This window comes from Protopterus annectens, chromosome 17.part0 (assembly GCF_019279795.1).
Source record: "Protopterus annectens isolate FY-2018-M chromosome 17.part0, PAN1.0, whole genome shotgun sequence".
Classification (NCBI taxonomy): domain Eukaryota; kingdom Metazoa; phylum Chordata; order Ceratodontiformes; family Protopteridae; genus Protopterus; species Protopterus annectens.
Genome location: NC_056751.1, coordinates 361,475,770 through 361,497,185, shown reverse-complemented (window position 1 = coordinate 361,497,185; position 21,416 = coordinate 361,475,770). Strand labels below are relative to the sequence as shown.

The window sequence follows — 21,416 nt, the reverse complement described above, 5'->3', positions numbered from 1 at the left end:
AAAGCACACATTGTAAGAGTTCTGAAAAAATCATCTTTGTGCATTGATTCTGGAATGCATTTTCAGTAAAGTAACTGCCCTTTGTAACTATTTTCTTTCTGTTTAACAGAGAAAGGATCCAATTCCGGAAGATGACCGAGTACAAACTGGTGGTGGTTGGAGCAGGTGGTGTTGGCAAAAGCGCATTGACTATTCAGCTTATTCAGAACCACTTTGTAGATGAATATGATCCCACAATTGAGGTTAGTCTAGTTATATTTTTACAGCTTACTTCAAAAGTCCTTTTTGTATTTTTACTATTGAAAATTAAAAGATCTTGTTATAGGTCCTTTCTGAAGACATGGTAGATCTTGGGGAAATGCTTTTCCTTTACTCCCTGCAGCTGACAATCGGTTGATACCAGCTCCTGTCCTTTCACTGGGTCTACTGGACCTGTTTTAGCCTCTCCTGGGCTAAACTGTACCAACTTCTGGAACCTGTGAAGAGATTGAGGATAGTGGTGCAAAATATTACTGCTGGCAGGGAGAGTGCCTTTTCCCCTACCACCCCACAGCAGCTCTGAGAGCTCCTCAGTTGCTGTCTAAGGGAGGTGCATGCTCACTTCTGCACACGGGCAACTTCAACTTCTTAAATAAATGGTATATAGTAGCAGCACAGAGCTTGCCAGAATTTTACCTGTATTGCTTTGAGCCTTGGCACCCCCACACTAGTAGGCTAACATCGGCTGCTCACTCCCAACCTCCCCCGAGAGGCTCCCTGCAGTGCCCATGATTCTAGTCGAGCACTGATTGTCTGGGAAGCAGTAAGGGCTTTATCTCTCTGCAGCATAGCGTCTACCAGTCTTGGGTAACTTTGATTATTATATTAATTCAAAATACACATTAATATATTTTTCCTTTTCTTAGTTATGCCATTTTGTCGTTTATTTTCACTTTTTAAATGAGATATATAATTAATAGACATGCATTGTGGAATTAAGATGGTATGACTTGCAGAGATCTAAGCCCCCCCCCCCCCCCCCAATTCTTTGTTTGCTTCTTCGTTGGAAGAGATTTGATTTGGGTTACATTTGCTGCCTTCAGCTTTTGTTGCAAGACCACAGGGGGTCATTCCATTCAATTTTTTTCAGTTATTTACTATTTTGTATTTAGTAAGTTCTTTACAGTTGTATTGTAGCCAGATCAGTTCAGTTGATGCATGCATTTTCCTACTGCAGGCAATATTTCTGATTTTATGAGGTCATGTTCACTTAGAGGCCAGCTTTTGCTTTCTGGGTCATTTGCACCCCCCAGGTCTTCTGAGATGCTTAATATTTTCTTTCATGTTCTCCTTTATCCCTTCTAACAGGTTGTGCACGTCACATCCAGGATAGTATGTCTATTAATGCATGCAGAGTTGTGTATATGCAGGTCAGCTGGTTGCAACGCTTGGGTACCAGTGAGTTTAATAAAAAGGCACATTTGATCAGTACTTTGTCTTTGTATTGCTTAAAGTTTTATCTTTGCTACCTGCTGCATAGCAATCTACCCATATAACTCTTGTTTGCAAGGGTTGACTATATTAAGGAAAGATCAAATTTAGCAGAAAAACCTAGGAAGAACATTTTGGAACAGCTGATTTAGAAGATAGCAGTGGTAAAAGCAAACCAAAACTCTGTTATTCATACACATGGAGTTGCTGCCGATACAAAAATTGTCATTCAGCCCTTCATATGAAAGGTAAATGTGGTTAGTTGCATAAAACAAAACAGTTTATGTATATGTGAATATTAATATTTATGGAAGTGTTTCAGGTAACATGACTGTTTAAACTAAACATTCAGTTTATCAAAGTAAAATATATTCATGTAAAGTAAATGGAGAAATGTTTGCAGTATTTTTAATGTGTATAAAGTTGTGTGTAAGTGTTTCAGGTAACTGGCTTTGTAAGCAAAGGTCATAGTTTGTATGTGATATAAATCAAGACAAGGCCTTGTAAGCGTGTGGGGTGCTACAAACCTATACTTAGTTTGTGGTGGTGTTTGAGTATTGTGATGTGGTGTTGCAAGAAACCCTGTAGTGTGAAATAGTTGAACTGACAGAGTTTGAAGGCAGGTTAGTATACTGAGCATAATTACTTTGATGCTATTAGACTAAATTAGATAATTTACTCTGAGAGAATGGAACTACATTTTATAGTAGAGACCATTCTGGATGATAAGAAAGGATGCATGGCCAAGCACAAAGCTGGCCTTTATTCTGATATATGCCATTACTGGGTGGTGATTGACATAGTGCATCATTTGTGGCAACAGAAACACACAGAAATATGTGTTGGGGGTGGGGGAAGCCCCATGCATCCTCTGTACTACATCTTTAAAGATACAAACTCTCGAGGTCTCTTAACTGTTCCGTGATGTTTTCCATTTGAAAAGCCCTTTTTTCAGTTAAACTTTATCAACGATTCTTGTTTTGTTGGAAAAGTAAATGGGTCAGTGATGAGCAGGGAACCCTTAAAGTGTTGGCGCTGCTAAATGTAATGAACACCAGAACATACCGACTGTTTTATAATTTGGAATCATAAGCTAATGTTTTGTAATTTGGAATGATAAGCTAAATAATCTCAAAAATTCATTTAAGGATTTTACAGAAACTTTGCAGAATAATTTGAATCCCTTTGCAGAAAATTTTAGATTTGATAAGTTAAATAAAATGAGACATGAAAGCATTTTGTAATATAAGGCTGGACTGTGATTATTAGCTGAGAATTACAAGCTTGGGTAATGCCTTTGAACATCTGCGTGTGACATAATCTTGAAAAACCATACAATAGGACTGTTCCCAAGCATTAAACATAACAGTATCTATGTAAGTGGCAACGAGGAACATAGGATCACAGGAAGTTACTCCTGGCCATGAGGCCCTTATAAGCAAGAATTTAGCCCATGTTTAGAAAATTCAGCACCTGATGCCTCTGTCCAGCAGGGACACAGGTAGAATTTCAGGGGTGTATTTTCGGTTTCCCTTCCAGTTGTCTAGGTTGAGCTTAAAAAGGGGGTACTGAGTACTCTGCTTGATGTGGAAAGGGAATTTATTCCACAGATGGAGGAGTCTCTGGGACACAAATCTGTCCCACCACCAAGTCCTATTGATATTACAGATCAGGTTCAGGTCGCACATGTGGGTTACTCCAGTGGAGCTTGACTTGCGGATATACAACAATCCCATCAAAGCGGGGTCCAAGATCGGTTTGTATGCCAGACAGAGGTCATCTCTGAGGAGTCTGTATGAAACTGAGTAGAGGGATAGGGCTTTTAGCCTGTCTGTGTATGGTAGATGTTTGAGGCCCTGGATTCTCCTGGTGAGGAACTGCTGTGGTCTCTCGAGCTGCTGCATGTGCTTTGTGAGGTACATGCCGAACGAAAGGGGTGTTGTACTCAATAATGGGTCTTGTAAGAGAAGAATACAAGGATGTTATGACCGCCTTGTCTCTGGATGAGACCCTTACTAATGAGGTGGGCCATGTAGAAAGCTTTCCATACAACGAAAGCAACATGGTGATCAAAAGTCGGGTTACTATCAATCTGGGTGCCGAAATCCCTCACCACTGATTGTGTGCTTAGGGCACTGTTATTAATGTGATAATTTGTGTGGACGTCACTCTCCCCAAAGGGGATGATGATGCATTTTTTTGGTATTCATCTTGAGGCCATGTTTCTGGCACCAGTCATTTGTTTGGGTGAGACCCTCATGGAGGATGCCCACATCACTAGGGGAATCGATGACCGTGCCCAGCTTGCAGTCATTTGCAAACTTGGTCAGCTATAGCCCACTGGTTTTGGCCTGCATCTCAGAAAAGTATATCCCAAATAACAGAGGCCCCAAGACCGGACCGTGGGGTACACAGCTCGTTATGGGTCTACTATTTGAGGTGGCTTCCCCTGTTTTGACTAGGTGGGTTTTATCAGTGAGCCAGTTTGCTACCCATCTGGTAACATATGGATTGATGCTTAGTTGAGAGAGTTTATCTATTATGCCTTAGTGGGGAATAGTGTCGAAGGCTTTGGCCAGGTCAAGGTAGGCGGTGTGTACCATCTTCCCCTTGCGCATGGCTGTGGTGACTGTCTCAAAGAATTTGACCATATTTAACAGACATGACCGTCCTTGACGAAGCCATACTTTGTGGGATCGAGTGTTTGGAGGTTGCCAGTGTCCTTGTTAATGAGCTCCATGATGATCCAAAATAGCCTTGTAGATCAGGCTAGTTAGATTGAGTCTATAATTTCCTGGATCAGTGGATGCATTATAGCAAAATATAGTTGAATGAATGATTAACAGATTTTTTATTTTTTGTCTAACTTGGTTCTAAATGATTGTCGTGGCTGAAGCAACACCCCAACCCCATATGCAAAAATGAAAAAAGGGGTTGTCGATGGATGTTTGGATTTTTTTTTCTAGCAAGCAAGCTTCTTTTATATGTGACAGATATTCGTACAAGGTTGATGAGATAATATGCATCGGTAGACATAAAAGGAAACGTGAATGGCAAACACAAGTTGCATAATGGCAGGTGTGAACCGTAGTTTGTGTACAAAATAGTGAATGCATAAAGAGAAGAGTCCCACAAAATGAAAGCAAGTAAAGAAAAATGAACTTAATTTAGTTAGAAATGTTTAATGTAAATCAAACTGATAGAGCTATTATTTGGCTCACAGCAGAAGTTTCCAGAGTGAAACTGGAAATTAAGCTGGAAGTTGGAGCCGTTTTAACAGTTTTAATGAAAGACTGTGAGGAATGGCTTTTATACATACATGTAAATTAATTGTAAGAGAAGCAGATATTCAGTCAAGGCTGAATAAAAGAACTTAGCTGAATCCATTACTAAACTACAAATTTCCGTTGGGAACGGAGGAAAAAAAATAGAGAGTAGATTTCATAATTATTAGCAAGTGTTTATCAAAGATAGGATAAGACTGCAAGGTGCAAAGGCAAACAGTAAACTGTAACCATACAGTTTATTGAAAATCGTTGAGACCTGTGGAATACTTTGTGCTGTTATGCGTAAAACAGAAAATGAACTGTATAAGTTGGAATGTGTTGGAGTGTTATCTAAGTTACAGTACATGGTCTATGCCTTTGGGGCTGTAGATGAAGAAAGGTAAATCAAAAGATATTCATGTGTATGAATATTTCTCAGTTGCTAGCCATTAAAGATTTGTAATGTCTTTTACCAAAGATTAATGATAATAAGTACAGTTTCACAAATTCTTGTTCATGAAAATAGAGATGTTAAGTTGTCTGTCTCGCCTTCATTCTTGCTGGTTGGGTTCAGAGCCGATCCTCGGCTCCGACTCTGCCATCTTCTAAAGCTCGAGAGCTACAAACTGGCTCGAGGCCTCCCCATATCCCATGATGCCTGGAGCTAGATACCCAGATCTCGTTTGCCGCTTCTGCTGCGAGGTTGCTCTACTTGCTCAAGTCATATAAAACTTCTATATTGTCTTTTTTTTTCTGTCACAATTTAGTAAATATTTAGAGTAGAATTATCGTTATTTCCCTTACATTGTACAAGTTTTTTTAGCTGAATCCTTGTCTTTTCTCTTCAGAAACTCGTTTTACTTAGTTTCCCCTCCCCCTTCTACTTCCCCCTTTTTCCTCCCCTTTTTCCTCTAAGGTTTTCCGTTTAAGTTGGAGGATAACCTTCTCTCTAGGTGTCCGTTTGAGTTAGAAGATAACCTTTTTCTTCTCTCTCTATTTCTTTAAAAAAAAAAATATATATATATATATATATATATATATATATATATATATATATATATATATATATATATATATATATATATTTTCTTATCACTCTTAGTTAGTTTGGCTATACTTATTACAGTTGTTGGTGTACTGTTGGTTCTGGTAACTTGTAGTGTATAGTTGTTGTGTTAGTACCTTAACCTTTGTGTGAGTGTGTTTTTTCCTTTGGGCTTGGCCTGTCAGTATGTCCAAGGATCCTAAGCCGTCCAGATTCAGGAAGTGTGACTCATGCTGTCAGAAGAGGTCTCTTACAGATGGTCACACTTGTGTTTGTCTGGGCGCCATGCACCTGCAGGACTCTTGCTCCATTTGCCATGCGTTCAGTCAAAGAGTCCTACAGGATTGCAAAAATAAATTGATCCTTAGAGGTTTACTTAAACCTAAAGATTCACCGGCTAAGGCTCAGTCGGGAAATCTTCCAGGGCACCTACACTGTCGGCTCCCAGTTTGGAGCTGTCGTTGGGTGAATCTGTACCTTCCATTTCAGCACCGGCTGGAACCGATGCTCCTCCCTCCCAGTTGGCTCCGATACCCTCTTCGGAGCCTTCTGAGAGTCGAAAAAGGTCCAGGTCTCTCTCTCTGGAGTCGATACGCTCTGCTTCAAGATTACTTCTGCTCCAATTGGAGCATAATCATCGCTCATCCCACTCTTCTTGGTCCTCAAGACTTTCGGACCATGACTTGGAAAGAGTGGTCAGCAGACTGCTAAAATCGCAGGCCCTGGCTAAAATGTTGTCCAGCCTCCCTCACCAGGGGTCGGCTCTGTCCATGTCTGCAGATATTCCTTCTCAGACTCACCCTTTGAGCTCAGAGCCGGAGTTCATGGGGGGTTCGAGTCGTGGAACCGTCAGCTCCAATACCTGCTCCTTCGGTTTCTTCGTTGGCTCCGATCACTTCCATGGTTCCGTCCTTGGAGGGATCTGGGCGCCGGGACTCCCATGTCGGCTCTGAGGAGGCGAGTGCCATCGGACCCTTGTCCGACCCCGCTCTCCCCCTTGGAGTCTCGGCTCAGGTGAGTTCGGCTCCCACATCAGCCTCGGAGCCTTCCCCCTTGGTGCAGAGGGGGATTCTGATTTCTTCTGAACCGGATCCCTCTCTCCATTCCGATCAAGATGCCTTCGGGGTGATGAGTGTTCTGGCCCCTGAGCCAGTACCACGATTGACCCCTTCGGCTTCTCTCCCTATGGTGCCTGCATCAGCCTTTGCCTCTGCCTCTCTTCTAGACCCCAAGCATGGGGATCCACTGCCCCAGGACACCCCTTTGGCTGCATCTTCCTCTTCCGAGGCCTCCCCTGATCATTCAGAGGAGCCACCTCGTAAGAGGTCATTCAGAGGAGCCACCTCGTAAGAGGAAATGCAAGAGGAAACATGTTGACTCCCGTGAGTCTCACATCGGATACCGACTTAGAGGATTCGGAAGGGTCCCCGAGGTCCTCCTCTGAAGATGTCTCCTTCTCAGACATCCTTGAGATGCTTAGACAGAGGGGGATCTAGACTGCCCTAAGCCCTTCCGAGGATGAGTCTGTATTCCTGGACGTGTTTGGATCCCGACCTTCCACCTCCTGGGTGTCTCCACCTTTTGACCCACTGATGTCTGTGGTGGCTTGGAAGGCGTGGTCAGCTCCAGACACAGTGGAACTGACCCCAAGAAGACCAGCAAAATTCATTACTGCACCACGGGACAAGGAATATTTGACAAAATGGGTCCCCGTTATTGCATGGTGGTAGCAGCGGCCATGAAGGAGTTGGCTGAAACTTCATCTGTTCATCCCCCTAACAAGGAGTCTAGGATGATGGACAGATATGGGAAGCAGATGTTTTCTTCAGCGACGTTTACCATGAAGTCTCTGAATTACTCGTGCCACTTTACCCGTCTACAGAGGGATCTCCTTAAAGAGCTTGGAGATGCCTTTCAAGATCCATCAGCTGAGGGGGCCCAGGCCAAGGTTGCCTCCCAGCTGGCAGACTCTTAATTCAGTGGTTAACTCCTCCATGAGGCTCATTTCTTATGCAGCTGATGAGGTGGATAGAGCCACAGGCACAGGCGTCGCTCTGAGGAGACACGCTTGGATGCGACTTTGTAACTTTGCGGAACCTTTCAGAGCATCTTTCACCAACACCCCCTTTGATGGTTCATCTCTCTTTGGATCTCAGGTGAAGGGCAACTTTACCAGGTGTGAACAGGAAGGCAAGGCTCTCTCTGCTGTAGGGGTCTGTTTTTCCACTCCTTCCAGACCATATCCCAAGGGTCAGAAGAGTGGAAAGATGTAGTTCCGGAAATCCCAGGGAGCTTTGCCTGACATCCGTGGTGAGTTTCCCTCCTGGGGCAGAGGAGGGAGCAATAACAGACGCCACCCTCGTGGCAGAGGGGGTCCGCAAAAGCAGGGTAGCAGAGTATTTTTCTCTTTCAAGCCCTTCCAGCATCTCTGAAGGGTTACCCGGCTGTCCACCTCTGGAGGCAGTCGGGGGAAGATTATCGCTGTACCAAAGAGCCTGACAGGACATAACACAAGACAGATGGGTACAGTCTGTTGTATCTGGAGGCTACAAAATTCCCTTCGTTCATGCGCCATTCTTGCCAAACAAGTCTTTTCCAGATGTTCCACCCAATCTAAGGGATCAAGCAGTTCAGGAAGTTGCAAAACTGCTAAGAAAAAGGGCCATCCAGCAAGTCCCAGCAGAAAGGATCCGGAATTTACTCAAGGTTCTTTTTGGTACCAAAAAAGACAGGGGCCTGGAGACCCATTTTGGATCTCAGCAGACTAAACAGGTCTGTACAAAGAACCAAGTTTCGGATGGTCATGATACAGTCCATTTTACCCTTCCTGGATCAGGACAATTGGATGTGCTCCATAAATCTTCAGGATGTGTACTACCACATCAAAATGGACAGGCACTCCAGAAGATTCCTGCGCTTCCGGCTGGGAGCCAGGCATTATCAGTTCAGAGCTCTGCTCTTTGGTCTCACCACAGCCCCCAAGGTGTTCACCAAATGTATGGCAGTAGTTACCGTTCATCTGAGACGGCAAGGATTCCAGGTGTTTCCATATCTAGATGACTGGTTCCTCACTGCTATCACCAGGCATCATCATCTGCAAGCCAGAGGCTATACCATACAGACGTGTTTCAGACTAGGTGTCAAAGGGAGAGCCCGTACCTCTGACCAGATACTCCCCGTTGATAGATCCTTTCTTAGGACAGCCATAAGCCCCTTCTTGAAACAGCCAAACTCCCCGTCCGGGATATACACCAGATCCTTCAGGAGCACACCAGAATTAGATGTGATTAGACTTGTGGATCCAACTCTTGATGGCTAGGGGGTTGTCTTCTCTTAGTATACCCTGTATCCCATTTAGAACGGATGGGTTCTCTCCACAGACTCCATCTTATACTCTTCCTTCGACCTCTCTGGGTCTGAAGCCCTCGGCTCTGATGCCTTTCCCGGTTCCAGCTGTCACAGTTCCAGTGGCATCCTCATCTGTGGCACTGATGATCACCCTACAGATGTCTACTCCTTTAGGAGCCAAGTCATCCTTGGGGTCATGACTCACCCTTCGGCACAGAGGGTCCTAGCCTGGCACCAGTTTTTTCTACTGCACCGTGTGCTACGGCCCCGATGACCATGGCGGTGCTGAGTCCCCTCAAGGTTCCTCTCCTGGCAGTGGATCTGTTGGAGCGGATGTAACCCTGGTTCTGAGGTTGTCCCTCTTGGTTCCGGGCGCCCATCCCTCTTCAGATGGGCCTGCTTTCCAGGCAATGGAAAGGGTACTGGCCCTTGTAGGCACTTAGCTGGCCCCACAGGCATCAGAACACCATATGTACATTCCTCCTAGACCTCAGTTGACACAGTCTGCCACTCCAGGACATCGGGTACAGGAGCTGCAAGATACCCTTGAACAAGGCATCCTCTCTCCCGAGTCCTCTTCAGAAGCCCCCGAGAAGGTTCTGAGGAAGAGAACGTGCAAGAGGAAGCACATAGAATCCCCTGAAGAGTCTGTCATGGAAGACATGGACTATGATGCAGGGGAAGCGTCCCCAAAATATCCACCTGAAGAGGTCTCCTTCTGAGCCATCCTTGAAATTTTGAAACAGCGAGACGATTGGAAGTCCACAAACCTATGTTCTGAGGAGTCTGTGTTTTTGCAGGCCTTCCGTGCCCATCACTCTACCACCTGGGAGACCCCACCTGCTGACGAGCTCATCCAGCTTGTTGTGCAGTGCGCCTGGAAAATACCTGACTCCATTGAGCCTATCCCCCTGGAGACCAGATAAATTCTTATATCCCCCCCCCCCCCCCAAAGATGGTCCTCCTTGGTCTAAAGGATTGCCTGTAGATGCTATGGTGATGGCAGCAACAACAAAGAAAGAACTCGCTGAGGAGAGCCACACTGTTCATCCCCCCCAAACAAGGTTTCCCATGCATTGGACACACTAGGGAAGCGGATGTTCGCCTCTTCGACCTTTACCATTTGGTCGTTGAATTACCTGGCACATTTCACTAGGCTCCAGAGAGATCATCTCATGAAGCTCTCTGGAACACTAGCAGGAGCTGTATCTGATTAGGTCCGGGATAAGATGGCCTCGTGGCTTGCTACCCTAGAGTCCATCTCTAATTCGTCCATGAGGCTGGTCTCCCATGCAGCCAAAGGGGTGCTAGATCGGTGGGTGCAGGTGTTGTCATGAGACGTCACACCTGTATGCGCCCCTGTGACTTTGCAGACCCTTTCAAGGCTTCTTTCTTTAACACTCCAATCGAATCTTCCTCCCTTTCCGGGTCCAAAGTGAAAGACGCACTAAACAGGTGTGAGCAGGATGGTAAGACCCTGTCTGCTGTAGGTGTCCATTTTTCCAGTCCCCAACATACTTCTCTAGAAATCAGAGGCGTGGGAAAATGTGGCACAAGAAGTCCCAGGGTCCTTTCCGTGATGCAAATGGTGAGTGTACCCCATGGGGTAGAGGGGGTAACTCTTCGGGAAGATGCCCCTTTCGGGACTGGGGGGTCCGCGCAATCCGGGATCCAGAAATTCTTTCTCTGGCCAACCCTACCAGTGCTCCTGAAGAGCGGCCTTATTGCTTTCCTCGGGAATCAGTCTGGGGATGTTTTTTGCTGCACCAACACGCCTGGCAAAAGATCACCTCAGACTCCTGGGTGCAGCAGATTATTACCAGATGTTATCGCATCCCCTTCAGCCTTCACGCCAAATCTCCAAAACATATTCCCGATGTTCCACCCAGTCAAAGGGAATAGCTCAAGTGGTTCTAAAGCTGCTTCAAAAAAGAGTCATCCAAATAGTCCCACCAGACCAGATATGATCCGGGTTCTACTCAAGGTTATTTTTAGTGCCAAAAAACACAGGGGACTGGAGTCCCATTTTGGACCTCAGTATCTTAAACCAGTTTGTCAAGCAGACAATTTCGGATGGTCATGGTTCAGTCTATCCTTTCTTTCCTGGAGAAAGACGATTGGATGTGCTCTCTAAATCTTTGGGTTGCGTATTACAACAGAAAGATGGACAAGCAATCCAGAAGATTCCTCCGCTTCTGATTGGGAGCCACTCACTACCAGTTTTGTGCTCTGCCCTTTGACCTCTGCACAGCCCCCAGATTGGCAGTGGTAGCAGCTCATCTGAGATTGCAGGGATTGTGGGTGTTTCCATACTTGGACGATTGGCTCCTCACCACTCCCACCAAGCATGTACTGATAAGGGCACAATAGTACACTCTACTACAGGCACAGCGTTTGGGGATGTCTATAAATATGGAGAAGAGTTAGCTGACCCCAGTCCAGTCCTTGGAATTCATAGGGGCAACGCTGAACACACTATCTTGCAAGATCTCCCTACCTCATCACAGATTGGAAAGACTTGTTTCTCAGATCTGAGTGATACTCCCCCGAGACAAGGTGCCCACTCGGGCATTTTCAGGGACAAGACTGTCCTAGGCACTTGGTCATCAGCAGGGACTAATTTGCATATCAATGCCCTGGAACTAAGGGTGGTGCTTCTAGTGTTGCAAGCATTCTGCCACACCCTTCCGTCAGGGACTGTTGCTATTTAGACAGAGAGCATGTCAGTGGTCTGGTACATCAACAAACAAGAGGGAACCAAATCCTATCCTCTGTGCCAGGAAGGCATGAGAATTTGGCAATGGGCAATAGCCTCCAACCGCTTTATAACAGCAACGCACATTCTCGGGAATTCCAGTGTGATTGCAGACAAATTGAGCAGGTGTATTCTCCTATCTCTTGAGTGGTCCCTCAATCCTTCAGCGGCATCAGTGATATTCGATTTTTGGGGATAGCCTTGCTGCAACTTGTTTACTTCACCCATAAATCACAAATGCAGAAACTACTTTGCCCTAATCCCCCCAGGGGGAACCCTGAGGGATGTGCTCACACATGATTGGCCCACAGGACTGCTGTACGCCTTCCCCTAATACCATTGATCACACATTTCTTGAAGAAAGCAATTTGGTTGAGAAGCAAAGTAATCCTCATTGCTCCTTATTGGCCCCGACAAGTTTGGTTTCCCTTCCTATGGCCTCATCTAGTATGCAAACCATGGATTCTGGATCCACCTCTGGAATGACTGTTACACCCTCAAGGGCTACTCCACCCGACCCTTTCCCACCTCAAGCTGACAGTTTGGTTTCAACACTTCCAATAATTGCCAGGCAGAAGAAGCTTTCTTCTCCTGTCCGCGACATGCGTCTGGCTTCTCATAATCCTTCCACCAGAAAATTGTATCTTGACAAGTGGAAGAGATTTGGATTATGGGCTTGTGATAACCTAGATCCTGGTACAGCCACTGTCCCTGATGTACCTCATTATCTCTCCGGCCTATTACAGTCCAGAGTAGCAGCTTCTGCGATTCGGGTTCACCTGGCTATTTCCAATTTTCACGATGGCTTCTGGGATACCGCCTTGATTTCTCATTTCCTCTGCAAAACCTTTCTGAAAGGGGTTTCTTACATCAAGCTCCCCCCCCATTAGAGAACCTATTGAACCTTGGAACCTCACCCTCATGTTGCAGGTACTAACTTGAACCTGCAGTCAATCGTGACAGAAAATTTCTCTTGTGGAAGTCTCTGTTTCTGGTGGCTATTACTTGGCACAAAGGATATCTGAACTTCAGGCCTTATGTGTCAAACATCTTTACTTAATTTTTCACAAAGACAGGGTATCGCTTCAGACTAATCTTTCCTTTCTGCCCAAAATAATTTCAGTTAACCATGAACCAGACAATCGACTTATCAGTGTTTCCAAATTTTTCAAATTAAGAGGAGTAATGTCTCCATTTACTGGATGTACACAGACATTTGCAGTTCTACCTGTACAGAACAAAATCCTTTAGGAAATCCGACAAGACTTTTTTTTTTTTTTTTTTTTTTTTTTTTTTTTTTTCTCTCCCTTATTCTGGGCCTAAAATAGGAGAGTCATTTTCCAAGATTACCTTGTCGAAATGGTTGGGAGATTCCATATGTTTTGTCTACCACCATAGTAAATTGCCCCTGCCAAACAAAATTAGAGTACATTCTATGAGATCTATGGCAACCTCGGTGGCCTTTCACTCTAGAGCTACCATGGATGATATTTGTGCAGCAGCAACATGGGCCTCTCCACATACCTTTATTAATCTTTGCAAATTGGATTTGGTCTTCAGGGGAGAGCTGCCTTTGGCTCAGTAGTACTCGGGAATATTCTTCCATAAGGCCTCCCAGGAAACTAAGTAGCTAGGGACTCTGTTGCATCAGTAAGGAATGAATGAAGATTAACAACATCAGATAAAGAAGTCATGTCTTATATAATGTTCCATCTGTGTTGTTGATCTTCATTCATTACGTCCCTCCCACCATCCCCCTCCAGTAGGGTCCTGGAGATTTTTGGATATGATCCTTTATCTGGTTTAGGGTATTCTGAGCAGAAAAAGCCTCAGCTTTTACATCCTTTGGCAAACTCGATCTGAGGTAATGGGGAGAGAGGCACTGTGCGTAATCTTAGCATGAGAGTTTTTTGGCTGACGTGAGCTTGTCACAGCAGCCGAGTCAGGACCGAGGATTGGTTCTGAACCCATCAGTAATGAATGAGTGAAGGACAACAACACAGATGGAACGTTATGGTAAGACATAACTTCTTTTTTTGTCTGTATGATAGTTGAATGTGGGTTACAGTAGTTTTAGATCAGTGGATACTAGGAGATGCAGACTACAAAATCACAAAATATCTTTTTTTCTTCACTTCTCCTAGGCCATTGGTGGTCTTGCTGCTGAGATTGTCTTGGTTGGAAAGTGTTTAACTAGTTTCCAAAGACTGCATCCTATGGATAGACATCAATTTTAATCTTTCCTTTTGGTGCTTGCTATTCTGCAATGTATGTTTATTTTGTTATTTCTTTCCCTTATGTGTCTTATTTGTTTTTTTGTTTTTGCTTTCTGTTCTTTCCAATACTTTCAGTTTTTGTTTGTGTATAACATGGCTGTTAAACAATATGATTCTGGCTTTGAGTAAAATTTAGTTAAAAAAAAATGAAGGCTTGCTTTAGTACAACAGATAAATTTATTTCTTCCAGAGCAGCATGCATGCTTGTTATTTTTGGAGAAGAAAATGTAGATTGTTTAAGACGTAAATCAGCTCAGTCTTGTCCCCCTTCTCTTATTTCCTGTCAGAAAACTCAGCTTCAAATATTGTTCTGATCAGTAACATATCCACTTAAGAAATGGGATAGGCAGAACTTCGAAAATATAAAGCAAAACATTAGTACATTTTCCAGCCTTACAGCAATAGACCAACCATATTATTTCTCAAGTTATTGCATCAAACTTCAGAACCTTAACTAGTTCACTTCCTGAAATGTGTTGGTGCACTTGAGCTGATACAGTTGTCTCCCCACATTCGTATAGTGGGAGAGAAATAGAAAAAAATAACATCTGTCTCTTGAGTGCATGGAAATCTTCCACATTCTTGTAGAGGCATGCAACGTTAGGTCACTGTTGCAGCAGCCTAAGCTTCCTGCCACCAAACAGCTTTTCAAAGCTAATGATACCCTCCATGCTCTCTGTCAGAAGCTTGTGGAGGAGTTCCTTATAAAAAGATGGCGATTTATAGAAGTTTTCTTGATGCCAAAGTCTGCTCTGTTGGTGGGCCTTGTTTAACTACTGGTTGATTAGCAGTCCTTCAGGGATGAATAGGAAAGTCCCCTGTTGGAGAAAACCTTCCATAAGAAATGTTTTTTATGTAGAAAACTTGTATTTTTTCTGTCATAATTTTTAATTTCTGCTAGGAACCTGATGTGTCGTGGGGTACCTGTCACTAATTATAGAAGAAATTTAGTATGTAAATTCTTGTGTGAACAGTATCTGTAAATTATCTGTTTTTCCCTACAGCTTTTTATAGGTTTTGTGTGTTCGGAACAAGATAGTGTGTTTTTTGCGGGGTTATCAGTGGGTATCTTACCTCAGAGCCTTCAGCTGACTGTTTAAACCTTAGATCTGATGTCGTCAGTCTTCATCTATTCTTGACTGATGGGTTATGGTTCCAATCCTCGGAACTTGATCCAGCCATTATATAGCTGGTGCCAGCCAAAAAAATCTCTGGAGCCAATAGTCTACCCATCATACCCCTCTCCACGTTACCTCGGATCTCATTTGCCGGTCTTACAGAAAGATGCATCAGCCAACTGTCTCTAGCAGATAAATACATTTTAGAGATTATATAATATTTTTTTCCAACTCTATCTTTTTTAAGTTGCTGCATTATTTTCTAAACCTTTTGTCTAACCTTTTTCTTATTGTACAAGTGTTACTACCTTAACCTGTACCATTTGGTTTCTTGCTTATGGTTGATGATTTCCTTGGATAATCCTTCCTACCATCGTCCATAGGATTCTTTCTCTGTTTGAGAGTGATTGTGTGTTCTCAGAGTTCTTTCTTGAACTTTTGCCTTTCTTGCTGTAATGGCAGATAAGTCAAAATTGACCACTGGATTCAAATAGTGCCAAGAGTGCAGCAGGAACATTCCAAACTCTGATGGTCATGATAAAAGGGAACACCCAAACAATATTTACAGTCTATATCTAGAGTGCTGTATCTGCCAGGGCTTCAGTAACAGAGCCCTGGTAGAACATAGAAACAAACAGATACTTAGAGCTTCTTACGGCCCCTTTTGAGGAAGCATTGTCGTAGACCGACCAGTCTTCTCAGGCCTCTGGTTTAAAATCTACTTGTTTGGTGCTGACGTCTCCATTAGCACTGACATCTGTAAACATAAATACTCTTCTGCCGGTTCCTGTTTGGAACCGAAATCTTAAGTTCCAAAAATTTTGGAATGGACTGAGTCCTCAGCAGCACCCTCTACCTCTGTGTCAGACACCAACCATGACACCAACTCCAATAATGACTACAATGTCTGAACCAGCTTCTTTAGTTGCCATGTTGGTACTGACATCTCCTATGGCTCTACTGCTTCTACCTTCTGCCCTGGCACCAAAGACTGAGAATTTTTTTACACCCAGGACTACATATTCGCCGTCGATCAACTCTTTCTATGTCAACTTTCTAGCCCTTTATAGAGAGACCTGAATCTCCCTCTGGATTGTCCGTTTCTTCCACCAGGATTCTTTCTGCAGTTGACATAATAAGGTTGATGGATCAGCTTCTAACAGCTAGGGCTATTCCCCAATTTTTTCAGCCCCCTCTCTCTCCTGGTGCAGGGGAATTCTTCCCCCAGTACTCCTACATAGACTCCTCCTCCGACCTGTTTGCAGGCTTTAGAGCTCTCAACTCCTACCACATAGATGCCAGTGACCTCAGTGCCAACAACATCCTTGTCTTCAGTTCTGGGCATGGCTCTGACTCTCTCATTTCCATTGCAACAAACCGGTCCACAGGATTGAACCTCTGTCAGGTCCAGAGGGTTTGATTCAACTCCTGTTTCTTTTTCAGAGCAACCTTACTGCTTCGGGCTGCGTTGGCTGGGGGCCTTTCCTCAGCTCTGGCTTTGGGAGGTGGGTCTCTTGGGGTGGTGTGTGACCCCAGTTCCGAGTTTCTGCCTCTGTTCTGGGCTTCCATCCCTCCTCAGGGTGGACTGCCTTTCAGGCTGTGGAGAGGGCTTTGCTCTGGCCACCGCTACTTCCCAGGTGGCTCCTGTGTTACCAGAGTCTCTCACAGTGACCCCTGCTTATCTGGCGCTTACACCAACCTCTGTACCTGGACAGTGAGCTTCAAGAACGCAAGAGATACCGACCAAGGGTCACCCCTCTTCAGAGTCCTCTTCAAATATTCCCGCTGAAGAGCCTCTGTGGAAGAAATTGTGTAAGAGGAAACCGTCATTGAGGACACCGAATTCGATGAAGAGGAGGATCCCCTCTGGTCACCCTCTAAGACAAGGCATTCTGGAGATCCTCAGACAGAGGGGTGACGAAGTCCAAAGACCCTTCCCTTAAGGAGTCTGTTTACTTGCAAGCCTTTGGACCTTGCCCGTCTACTTTCTGGGTGACCCCTACCACAGATGATGTTATTAAATTGATCACTTAGCGGGCTTGGAAGGCCCCTGATTAGATAGGACTGATTTCCCGGAGACAAGATTAAATACTTTCCTCTCCCGAGGATCATCAGCACTGGACAAAAGGATTAGCTGTAAATGCCATGCTGGTAGAGGCTGCCACTAAAAAGGAACTGGCTGAGAGTTCCACTGTTCATCCCTCTAACCAGGAGTCAAGGGCGATGAGCAGATTTGGGAAGTGGGTTTACGCATCCTTGACCTTTACTATTGGGTCCTTGAACTTTTTGGCATACTTCAGTAGTTTCCAGAGGGATCTGGTAGAGGAGCTGTCAGATATTCTAGCAAGAGCAGTAGTTGAGAGGGTCCAGGATAAAGTGACTTCTCAGCTACCCTGGAGTCCATCTGTAATTCGTCCATGAGGCTCATTGCACATGCAGCCGATGGGCCTACCAAGTCAGCAGGTTCAGGTGTTGTGATTCAATGACATGCTTGGATGTGCCTGTGTGAGTTGCCAGAGCTATTCAAGTCTTCCTTCATTCTTTGCCCCCTTTGACGGATCCTCCTTGTTTGGCCTCAAAGTTAACAAAACTCTAGTTGTGAGAAGAATGGAAAAGACGCTGTCTGCAGTGGGCATACATTTTTCTGCTCCCCAACGAGCCTATTCCAGGAGTCAGAGGAGAGGGAAGATGTGGTTCAAGAAGTCCCAGAGTCCTTTCCAGGACACGTGGTGCAGACTTCCTTCGAGGCAGAGGAGAGAGTCCTAATGGAAGACGCTGTCTTAGAGGCAGAGATGGCCTGCAAAACCAGGGGTCCAGGGAGTTCTTCTCTAGCCAACACTATCAGTGCTCCTGAAAGGAGGCCCGATTGCTTGCCTCTGGAAGCAGTTGGGAGAAGATTTTCTTTGTACCAAACAGCCTGGCGACAAATAACTATAGATGCCTGCATGCTAATAATCATTTCCAGAGGTTACCTTATCCACTTTGTTCTTTATCTAAAAACTCGAACAAGACTCCTCGATGTTCGACCCAGAGGGAACAAGCAACCTTGGAAATACAAAAGCTGCTAGAAAGAGAGTCATCCAAGAATTCCCACTAGACCAGATAGGCTCCAGATTTTACTCAAGGTTCTTTTTACTGCCGAAAAAGACGGGACTGAAGACTGATTCTGGATCTCAGCATTCTAAACCAATTTGTTCAACAGTCCAAATTCTGAATGGTTATTGTTCAGCCAATACCTCCCCTCTTAGAGGAAAACAGTTGGATGTGCTCTATAGATCTTAAAGACGTGCATTACCACATTAAGATGGGCAAACACTCAAGGTTTCTCCACGTCCGGCTAGGAGCCAGTCACTTTCAGTTCAGGGTGCTGCCCAGGAGCCAGTCACTTTCAGTTCAGGGTGCTGCCCTTTGATCACACCATAACCCCCTGGGTGTTCAAATGTATGGCAGCAGTAACATCTCACTTGAGACTGCAAGGATTCTGGGTGTTTCCATATCTAGACGACTGGCTCATCACCGCTTACACCAGACATCTACGGCTACAGGTGACACAATTCACTCTGCAATTGTTCCTGCAGCAAGGCAGTCATGGTCAACCTTACAAAGTCTCAACTGACCCCCTCCCTCTACCAGTCAGGATATGGAATTTTATTGGAGCTCATCTCAACACTCTGTCTTGTGTGTCCTCTCTACATGCCCAAAGACTACAGAAAATAAAATCTCAAGTTCATTCTATCCTGTGCTCAGACAAAATACCAGCCCTGCTAGTGCTTCAAGCATTAGGGTCCATGGCAGCAGAGATCACTGTGGTCCCACTAGGTAGATTTCACATGAGAATACTACAATGGCTTCTGGAAAATCTGTGGTTTATTCCAACCCACCCAGTGAAACACCCCATACTTATCACAGGTTGCTGCAAAATGGATCTGTCTTGGTGAATAGAATCCAAACAAATTCTTTTAGTCTGTCCCTTTGTCCCTCCTCAACCCAAAGCCATAGTGACCACAGACTGCTCCCAGATTGGGGGGGGGGGTGATTATCTGGGAAAGGGAATCCAAGGCACTTGATCCCAGACAAGAGGCCAATCCTGCATATCAATGTTCTAAATATGAGGACGGTGCTACTGGCGTTGCAAGCATTTCACTCTGCCTTACCTCAAGGAACAATTGCAATTCAGTCAGACAACATGTCCATAGTCTGGTACTTCAAAAAGCAAAGGGAAATCAAATCCTATCCCCTGTGTCAAGAAGCCCTCTGAGTGTGGCAATGGGCCATTCCCTCTAACTGCTTTCTGATAGCAACGCAAATCCTGGGGAATTCAAATGTGATAGCAACAAACTAAGCAGATGCATTCTAATGCCTCACTAGTGGTCTCTCAATCCCAAGGTAGCAAAGATTTTTCTTCGCTGGGACCAGCCTTGCTGTGACCTTTTTGCTTCACCCCAAAACAAGTGCATTTTGCCCTAATCCCACTCAGGGGGGAGTCCCTGAGGGTTGCTGATGTTTTTCACTGTTGCAGTCATCACCTGTGGGTTTTCCCTGCTATGGTAGCCCTCCATTGGCCCAAATACCAGAGTCAATGTTTTTCTGCATCAGCTGCTGTCGTTTGCTGGCTGATGTCAGTGCTATAAAGGACGGCAGCCGACGGCATTACATCAGTCTTTCTTGCCATTGTGCCTGTAGCAGAAGCAGTTCACAAGTGTGCCGGTCAGTCATTACCAGAGTTTCGAATTACAACTGAAAACTTCTAAAACTAAGCATCCAATTGAGGATCCTTTTTTCTTGCACTAACCGATGTCCGAAGAAGTATTGTCTCGCCTGTGGAAAGCAAATACCAGACAGAGACTTCCATTCATACTGTGTCAATTGTTTAGGCCCAGATCACGACATCCCCCGTTGCCGGTTCTGTGCCCTCTTTAACGCGAGAACCATTTGACATAGAGCTCTTTTTGTAGCCAGGTATTTTCATCTTCAGTCTTCGCATTCCAAAATGGTGTCCCTCAGCCAACAGTCCATAGACATTCCAAAAAAACAAAAGGATAAAGATAGACAGACCACACAAGGCTAAGCCTTCCGAGGACTCTACCACTAAGCAGGTCAGTTCTCCGAAATTTAGTGAGGTGCCTTCGCAGGCCCTGATGCCTGATTTGATACCTTCGCAGGCCTCTACTGAGACTCTTTCGAAGTTTGGTATGCTGCAGAAATGGTTGCCTCTGCCTTGGTTGAGTCTGGAGACGCGACGCAGGCACTGGCTTCCGAGGAGGTTTTTCGCACTAACAAATCTAGACAAAAAATGACATCTCCATCTACCATTTTTCTCAGACCGATGGATACTCTTAGGCCTAGAGGCAAGGCCACTCCTCAGAAAACTACCTCTAGCCACCATGTTACCCCGGCTCCACCACCGCAAGCTCAAATGCTTAAAATGGTGGAGGATCTTATCACCCTTATCAGGGGTAGTTAAGAAGCACCTTCTAAAATGAAAAGGGACCCTTCCCCTGAAATACCGACCGAACAGGATTCTGAGGAGTCTGATTATTCAGATTTTGAAGAGGAACTACCACCTCTTGACTGCTTATGAGGATTCAGATGCAGAGGAATCCATTCCTTCTGCCTCCCCACCAGAAGATCTTTCCTTTAGGGAAACCCTTCACACCCTCGGGGAACATTTCTACTGGGAATCTCAGGACTTCCCTCAGTCTAAGAAAAGACTAAGTTTCTAGACCTGCCCCAGCACAGACCCTTGGCCATCCCCCTTATCTTAGAGGTGGTTGATGATGTCTTCCAGGAATCCAGCTCAACTCCTGACACCCTCCCACCAGCTCACAGAAAACCTGACTGGTATTAGAGTACCCGATTCTCACAAATACCTGTACAGAATTCCTGCTGTAGACCCGGAGGTCATTACACAGGGACCAAAAGGAGCTAAGGCTAGTCCTGCAAAGAATCCTACTCCTTCTGACAAGGACTCCAGAGCTCTGGACAGATTGGGTAAAAAAGAATGCACCTCTGCAACCTTAGCTATCAGAGCATTCAGCTGTCAGTTCCACATGTTAAAATATCAACAACACACCTTTGGAACTATTAAAACAAAAGATTTCTACCTTTCCTGACCGTGCCAATTTGAAAGAGTTAGCA

The 21,416-nt window shown here is 44.9% G+C and overlaps 1 protein-coding gene across 1 annotated transcript in view; it reads left to right on the top strand.

Annotated features, from left to right (window-relative positions):
- Positions 1-21,416, top strand: part of HRAS (HRas proto-oncogene, GTPase) — an 814,425-nt gene that overhangs the window by 466,741 nt on the left and 326,268 nt on the right. The window contains exon 3 of the mRNA XM_044059181.1: positions 110-242. Within this exon, the coding sequence (XP_043915116.1) occupies positions 132-242 (111 nt within the window). The 5' untranslated portion in view covers positions 110-131. The remainder of the gene's footprint in view (positions 1-109; positions 243-21,416) is intronic.